Source organism: Dendropsophus ebraccatus, chromosome 1 (assembly GCF_027789765.1).
Source record: "Dendropsophus ebraccatus isolate aDenEbr1 chromosome 1, aDenEbr1.pat, whole genome shotgun sequence".
NCBI lineage: Eukaryota > Metazoa > Chordata > Amphibia > Anura > Hylidae > Dendropsophus > Dendropsophus ebraccatus.
This window is the reverse complement of record NC_091454.1, coordinates 210,243,877-210,252,425: the sequence shown is the minus strand read 5'-3', so window position 1 is coordinate 210,252,425 and position 8,549 is coordinate 210,243,877. Positions and strand designations below refer to the sequence as shown.

Genomic DNA, 8,549 nt, shown 5'->3' with positions numbered 1-8,549 from the left:
TCTCTCTGTCTTTGCGAGCGCATGAGTGACATCACTCTTGCGCCGCAATGCTAAGTGGGGAGACAGCAGCCTCTTGTGGATGGAGGTATAATGCTGCCTACGGCCAGAAGATTGATTGACAAGGCCGGTTGGCAATGGCTACCAACCCTGTCAATCACAGCGCTGCAATTACCTGATTTACCTGATTAGGAGCATGTTCCGTTATAGGGCCAGTGTCAGGACCCAGTTGGACCTGCTCGGTTGCTTTGCTGGCCGGGGCTGCCTAGCAGTGAATCTGGAAATCTGGAAAGATTCCGGATGCGCATCTGGAGCTATCTGGAATTATTGATGCCCCCATAGGGTTCTATGGGACATCCGTGTCGGAATTCTGAACAATTATAGGACGCGTCCTATACTTCCCAGGCCTATTTCCTGAAGGATGTCCATACCCGATACAACCCTATGGGTCAGGAAATCTATCTGGATTTCATGGTAAGTATTCTCTGTGTGAAAGGGGCCTTATACAAAATTCAGATAGAAGCGTAACCCTGCAATACTCACTAATGTCTGAACTCCAGCAGCTCAGAGTCCGCGTTGTAGTTGATGAGGATACATCTGCGAATGGTGTTCAGGTTTACCTGCGTTGAAAAACACAATGTCAGCCGGAAATAATATGAGGGATAATGAGAGTTATAGCTGATCTCCAGTACATGGATGTCTCAGAGCGTTTACTGTAATGGATCACAGGAAGCCCTCAGTGGACTATACAACGTCATCACTGACATCCATGGAGGAAGACAACTATCAGGGCACATATATGGGGTAAGGGGGTAATCCCTGTGAGGTCAATGCTAGGAATTAATGCTGTAGTGTAAAGCATAGGGGACAGAAAAGACTGAAGACTGGATCTCTCTTACCTTGTGCACATTGATAGAGGGAAACATGTTCTGGAACATCGTAGCCATGACTTTGACATGCATTCCCTGTGTGCCAAAGTTGTTGAGAACCAGGAGCGGAGGAAAGGTGAACTGCTGTTCATGCATCCGATGCTTCTTCAGGGAGGAGACCACGTCCTTCACCAGGGAATACTGCAAACAGAGGGGGCCACATTACAACCATGATATCCCACCATGGCCTCATAGAGGCTGTAGTCTGCTTCAGTACGTAGCTCCTGTTTATATTATACTGACATATAGTGCTACAATCCAGCACTGGCTGAAATTGGAATACTCCGTTACTATGCACAGAGCAAGGGTTAAACTGGTGCTCAAAGAGGCAGAAGTGCTCAGTATTGTGAATGTGACCACCATCTAACAGATGTTCTCTATTAAAAGGGTTTTAAGGAGCAGAGGACTGGTGCCCCTGTAGGTGAATGGAGCGGTGGACAAACACTCAAGCAGCTCCACTGGCCTGAAGAAATATCACACACTCATCCCATGTCCTGTAGATAGGTGATCGGTGTCATTCACAGGAAAACTAATTCATGTTATGTCACTATAGAAATCATTAGATGAAACCTGAAACTTTCCTACAATGGCTCAAATCAGATACAGAGATGATACCGACCTGCGTCACTCTGAAGTGCAGCGTGGGGCCTCTCGGCAAACGGACAAATTTCTGATGACAGCAAAAAAAAAAAAGAAAAAAACAGAAAACAAAGTTTAAATTTCAGATTTTTTGGGGTAAATGGTGACAACATACTGCAAGAAAATTATTGTGTGGCCTCTGTTCTTACAGGGGTTTTCCAGGCATCATAAAAGTTTTAGGGGGAAGAAAAAAAAAAAAAAAGACATGCCTAGATGCCCCATTTCTCCCAATGTGCCATCATCTAGTCCCCCGCTCTTTGTGCTACTCTGACATACTCACCATGCCTGGGTGCCCTACAACATCAAGCGTGACCCCTGTTCTTTATGATAATTTCTGTGGAGTGCTCACAGCAATGACAGCCTTCTCAAGCGGTTACTGTCTGCAGCGGTGTCCACTGGCTGAGCAGGCCGTCACTGCCGAAATTACTCTACCTGGGAAGTGGCAAATAGTGAGATAAGCAGGGGACTAGATGACATCACACTGCGAGTTGCAGGGCACCCAGGTAGAGGAGTATGTCAAAATAAGCAGGGAACCAGATGATGTCACACTGGGAGCTGTGGTACTCCCTGGTGAGTTTTTTGTTTTTTTATATGCCACCCATAGCCAAATACAATTTTTTGGTGGCCAGATAAACTACTTAAAGGTCTTAAATTCATGATGCTCTAGCAGCTGTGAATCTATAACTTCCAGTAAAGCATGTACAGCATGCCTGTAAAGTGATCACATTATAATGGGAGTGCCAGTCAGCTGGTTACATTGGGGCAATGTTGAAGTACATTGCAATGCTAATAATAGCATGGTGCAGGCAAGCAGCAGTGCTGGTATATAGTGAAGAGGCTGCGGCACTTACAGGAGCCCTGCAGCACACTCATACCGGGGGGCCCAGGATGGAAGTCAGGCCCCCGCCCATCTAAAACTGGTATTTCCCAACAATAAACAATCAGTTTTAAAGGACCAGACAACCCTTTTAAGGTTTTCGCCAAGGTTTATTTTATGGCACATTCACCAATTCCTACGGTATATGTACTTTAAAAAAGAGGCAGGGAGGAGGTGGCTGAACACAACAACATGCACCTACCTTCCCGGCCCCAGCACTGGGTCCGCTGTCCCCTGGTCGTTTCCTGGTCTGAGCGGGGACCCAGGTCGTGACATGTCAGCCCCGCATCCCCGCTCATATCAGGAAGTGGCCTGCGTACAGCAAATGCCAGCCCAAAGGCGGGGAGGTAGGTGCATGTTTTTATGTTCAGCTACCTCCTGCTACCCCCTTTGGAAAAAAAAAAAAATCAAACACTGGAGTTCTTCTTTAAGGTTTGACTGCTACAGATGTTGAAAAGGGGGAAGGGGGTACATAGTCCTTACTGCTTGCAGTGAAGAGGTCAACTATTACTGTTACTGCACCCTCAATGATCACGATGAGACCCTCAGTTAGACTAGCTGATATACCACACAAGTGTTTTTGTTTATTGTGTCTCACGCTATTTACTTACAAAGTTGATGTTGGTCTCAGTTTTGCTGAAGACCAGGAAGTGGGTAACTCCGAGGGGACCGGCCACTGCCACAAAATCTTTAAGAGTGTTATTCTTACGAACCTACAAAGCAAAATCAGATTGTGAGAAAATCATGTCATCCTCTCGCAGGAATACACTGTATATAGATCCCTGCACAGGATCTATAAACTATCAGTACGACTTATGGCAGATCCAGAGTAATACTAAACAACCAGATATAACCAAAAGTGCTGTCAGGCGCCATATTGTGCAGATTCCAGGAAGTGCTGGTGCGTCAGGATAGACAATCCCAGCCGGGCGGAGATAGAAGGAAGGTAAAGGTGCAGCCAGCTAGTAATGACAAGGTTTCCTTTCCCAGCTCACTGTCTATAAAGATCCTGAGATCTACCAGGATCCGGTGGTCATTACCTTAAGAGAGGAGGCAGTGAACGGCTCCATCGCTCTCCTCACATCCTGGATCAGCTGCTGCACGTTTTTCCCGACTTGCCCGCGATGGAAGACAAAGGAGTGTGGGACGCCGGTGTAGTCCTCCTCGGCATTGTGAATGGCCGTCGCTTTTAGTTTCTTCTGATTCTTGGTCTAAAAGAGATGAGAGATGTGAGAAACAGGTACCGAACCTCAGCAACAATCCATAACAACATAAGATATCAGGGACATCATCTACAAAAAGGGGCTGAAAACCACAGCCAGAGCCTATCCTCCCAAGTCAGAAGCAGGCTGAAACGGCAGAGCCGGACACATAAGGACTAAGGGTCCTATTACACGGAGCGATTTTTAACGATTAACGACTAACGATCAACAATTGCAAACGAGATTGTTTATCGTTAACCTGAAATCGTTCACCATATTACACAGAAGGATGATTGTTAGATATGATTGTTACTATGGTCGTTATTGTGATCGTTAGTACGATCATTTACTCCTTCTGATCCCAGGAAAACAATGAACAATGTGCAATTACACTGAACGATTAGTGACAAAATGCAGAACTTGAGCGAACGATTGTGGAATTACAGCGAACGATTAGCGATAATTTTAGGTTCAGATCTAGATCAACGACATACGAACGATTTTTCGGTCGTTGCATGTAATTACACATATCAAACGATATAACGATTTTTCACACGATAATCGTCCCGTGTAATAGGGCCCTAAGAGGGTTAGTACAGGTTTGTTTGTCATTGGTGATTTCATCTGATCTCCTGTTTAGGAGTCTCTTGATATGAGATGATGAGGAGAAACAGGACTGGACATGTTGATTAATGCGGGAAATCATCCTGGCAGCGGCTTATTCCCCTCCTTTTATGCATGCTATGGGGGGTATACTGCTGTCAGCTCTCTCCTGAGTACCACCCCTCCTGATCATTGCCTGTGGGACACCAATAAATTAAAGGGCTTATCCCAAGTCACTGTTATCAGGAAAAACTTTTGACATGTCATAGAGACGTATCAAAAGTTGTGATGGGTCAGGCTCTAAGGGGCCTATTCCACGGGACGTTTATCAAAAAATCGTTCGTATGTTGTGTATCTAGATCTGAACCTACATTCATTCACTCAAGCTCCGCATTTTTCCACTAATCGTTCAGTGTAATTGCACATTGTTCATTGTTTCACTGGGATCAGAAGGAATAAACGATCATAGTAACGATCGCAATAACGATCATAGTAACGATCATAACTTACGACTATCGTCCTTTGTAATATGGGGGACGATTATAATATTGTTTGCAATCATTTATCGATAGTCGTAAAAAAAAAAATCGCTCTGTGTAATAGGACCCTAAGGGTCCTATTCCACGGACCGACCAGGGCCCGATCAACAATGTAAACGAGCGCCGATCTGCTAGATCGGCGCTCGTTTACTGGGCCTATTCTATGGTCCGACAATCGTTTAGCGAGGGCTTCAGGGACATCGTTACTGATGTCCTTGCTTCACACTTTACCTCCATAGACTGTCAGACGGATCATGTGACCCAGAGCCCCGGGAGAGGACTGCTCTTAATGCGGTCTTCTCCCGATTTGTACGGATCTGAACACTAAGGGGCCTATTCCACGGAGTGATAATCAGCCCGATTCGGCTGATTATTGTTCTGTGGAATAGAGAGAACGATCAGCCGATGATCGTGTCATCGGGCACCGTCCGCGCATCGCTGCATGGAATAGCGACCGACGATTTAAAAACATTATACATTACCTCACCAGGCTGCAGGTCTTTTCCTTCTCTCCTGGGGTCCCGCGCCGCTCCAGCTTCGGAGCGGCCTGTCTAAACTGACAGACCGCTCAGCCAATCACTGGCCGCGGTGGTCCTGGCCAGTGATTGGCTGAGCGGTCTGTCAGCTCAGACAGGCCGCTCCGAAGCTGGAGCAGGGCGGGACCCCAGGAGAGAAGGAGAAGACCTGCAGCCTGGTGAGGTAATGTATGATGTTTTTAAATCGTCGGTCGCTATTCCATGCAGCGATGCGCGGACGGTGCCCGATGATTTTAGGTTTGAACCTAAATGAACGATCAGCCAATGACACGATCATCGGCTGATCATTCTCTCTAATCCACAGAGCGATAGTCAGCCGAATCGGGCTGATTATCACTCCATGGAATAGGCCCCTTAGTGTTCAGATCCGTACAAATCGGGAGAAGACCGCGTTAAGAGCAGTCCTCTCCCGGGGCTCTGGGTCACATGATCCGTCTGACAGTCTATGGAGCCTGACTGATATCTCTGACACAGAGTGGGAAGCGGACAAAGCTGTTGCATGGTCCTTTCCCCGTTTCTTCTCACAGTCCGTAAGGGGCTGAACACTGACACCCAGACCGATCGCAACTTTTCACACGTCAAAAGTTTTTCCAAACGACAGAAACACTTCAAAAGTTATTCCCCATCCAGGAATAGTAGCTGACTGGTGGCGGCCCAAACCTTAGGACCCCCATAGTCACACGTGCAGTAAGCCCCCACTCCATCCTCAGTATGGGACACGTGAACCTTGAAGTGTTTATCTCTGCTGTAATCAGAAATCCTATAGACTGTGAGTGGAGCGGTGGCCGAGCATGGACAATCCCTTTAAGGCTGGGTACATGCTGGTTGTTGCCAGTCCAGGGATTCAGCCCATCACATGACTGTGCCAACTCCACACTTAGCCCGGTGCTATCACCTCCACTACAACTCCCAGCTGTCACTGGCAGAAGGATGATATTTGGAGTTGCACCCTTCCTGCCTCGCCCACCCCCTGGTGGCAGCACTTGGCTCCCCGGTACCGGTCCGGTTCTCACCTTCTTCTTCCCCATGCTGCGCTCTCCTCTCCTCCTGCACACACGTGGTAGAGCGGCTCAGCCACTTCCGGTTCCGCCGCCCGGTGCAGGGAAACAAGGTCCCCGCTCAGTTAGTTCCGGGAGGCTGGAGCGGGTTCCCTGTGATGTTTCTGTACAGTGTGTATGGAGCTGTATACACCTAATGTGAGTAGGATCATAGCTACAGTGTAAAGAAAGCAAGAGGAGGAGGTTATCTCTACCAACCAATCAGATCAGGGCTTTCATTTTTAAAGTACAGTGTAGAAAATGAATTGTTCTGATTGGTTGTCAGGGGCAACACGGAAACTCCATGGCAACAGTGAGCTCCAACCTGAACCTATCCTGCTGCGTTAGAACTACAACTTCCAGCGCGCCCAGACCCCAATAGAGCCCCAGTCTGGCCACCTCACAGGGGTGTTGCAGTAAAAGGTAGAAAAAAAACAGGTGACATTTTTGCCTGTATTATTGGCCGTTTTTTCCCCGGCTGCATAGACAATACAGTGAAACCTTAGATTTCAAAGCAAATTTTCTCATACGAAATAATTGAAACGCAAACGATATCACAACCCAAAAATAAGGTAGGTAAGGCGTTCTGTATCACGGTATATGCACACGGAGTAATTCTCACGGAAAACTCGTCCCCCGCTTCCCTCTCCATAGGCTCCATTCTATGCCCGGGCGGATTCCGCCGTCCGCCTGCCTCGGTGTCCCACAGTGTCTCTATGGTGGGGCGGATTCCGCCGTCCGCCTGCCTCGGTGTCCCACAGTGTCTCTATGGTTGGGCGGATTCCGCCGTCCGCCTGCCTCGGTGTCCCACAGTGTCTCTATGGTGGGGCGGATTCCGCCGTCCGCCTGCCTTGTGGTCCCACAGTGTCTCTATGGTGGGGCGGATTCCGCCGTCCGCCTGCCTTGTGGTCCCACAGTGTCTCTATGGTGGGGCGGATTCCGCCGTCCGCCTGCCTTGTGGTCCCACAGTGTCTCTATGGGAGGGCTTGTGCGCCTGCGCTCTTGACGCTTTGGGTGGGTTCACACTATGGAATTCTTGCGTGTAAACTCAGCGGAATTCCGTCGGCTGTCCACGCACACGGCCGCGCGCCTTTCCATCGGCTCCATAGACAGCATTCTATGTGCCGGCGTATTCTGCTGTCCGCCTAAAGAATTGACATGACACTTCTTTCAGCGGATAGTGGAATACGCCGGCCCATAGAATGGTGTCTATAGAGCCGGCAGAAAGGCGCGCGGCCGTGCGCGCGGACAGACAGTGGAATTCCACGGATATTATCCGCGAGAATTCCTCAGTATGAACCCACCCTTTCTGTGCAAAGAATTAACATGTGGGCACCCTCTAATTAACACTGTTTATAATGCAAGAAGCTGTGGTTTTTAGCATTGGCACTACTGCATGTAGTTCCTGTTGTAAGCCAGGCTGCCCAGAGAAAAGGACACTGCACCCCCTCAGCCACGCCACATTATAGCCCTTGAGCCTATTTGGGTGCCACCCTGCTGTGAGGACAGTTTGCTTTTGTTTTTGTTTTTTTGTTTTTTTTTAATTTACACAAAATCAACAGCGAAATAAATAAGTACAAAAAGGCAACAATACAAAAATCAAATAATAATCCTCCCCACTCCTAGGATTTTCTCCAGGACACCTGTTGTGAAATGTACTCCACTTATATTAGTTTGGAAAGGTAATTATCCTTGCCAGTGTTAAGGATAAACTTTGATGTTGACCTGACTCTATGGAGACAGGTCCTCCCAGGCAGAGGCGGATTATAATGAGGGCAATCTGGGCAACCGCCCAGGGCCTGGAGCTCCGGGGAGCCCAAGCGAGATTGCCCCCATTACAATGCCAATACCGCCGCTGCTCACCTCCCCTGCCTGGTCTCCCGCACTGCCGATGGGCCGCAGCTGCTCTGCCCCTTTAAACGGCAGAACCAATGGCAGCAGACGTGCCTGCGTGCGGCACGTCTGCTTCCATTGGCTAGAGACCGGTGTCCTCACTCGAGGGGGCTGGGGCAGGGGAAGTTATTGCTGCACATAGGGGGCTGGGGCAGGGGGGAGGTTAGTGCTGCACAGAGGGGGCTGGGGCAGGGGGGGTTAATGCTGCACAGAGGGGGTTTAATGCTGCACAGAGGGGGCTGGGGCAGGGGGTTTAATGCTGCACAGAGGGGGGGAGGGGGGTTTAATGCTGCACAG

At 48.7% G+C, this 8,549-nt stretch overlaps 1 protein-coding gene and 1 long non-coding RNA gene across 2 annotated transcripts in view; one reads left to right on the top strand and one right to left on the bottom strand.

Moving 5' to 3' along the window:
- The window catches only part of PPAN (peter pan homolog), a 13,527-nt gene extending 7,073 nt beyond the window's left edge, over window positions 1–6,454 (bottom strand). The window contains exons 1-6 of the mRNA XM_069946346.1: window positions 6,336–6,454; window positions 3,483–3,653; window positions 3,054–3,155; window positions 1,546–1,596; window positions 897–1,067; window positions 541–617 (exon numbers count right to left, since the gene is read on the bottom strand). Of these exons, the coding sequence (XP_069802447.1) occupies window positions 541–617; window positions 897–1,067; window positions 1,546–1,596; window positions 3,054–3,155; window positions 3,483–3,653; window positions 6,336–6,350 (587 nt within the window). The 5' untranslated portion in view covers window positions 6,351–6,454. The remainder of the gene's footprint in view (window positions 1–540; window positions 618–896; window positions 1,068–1,545; window positions 1,597–3,053; window positions 3,156–3,482; window positions 3,654–6,335) is intronic.
- Window positions 6,455–6,651: 197 nt separating this feature from the next.
- LOC138768236 (uncharacterized) overlaps window positions 6,652–8,549 on the top strand; it is a 77,609-nt gene continuing 75,711 nt past the window's right edge. The window contains exon 1 of the long non-coding RNA XR_011358967.1: window positions 6,652–6,782. This is a non-coding gene — a long non-coding RNA (uncharacterized lncRNA). The remainder of the gene's footprint in view (window positions 6,783–8,549) is intronic.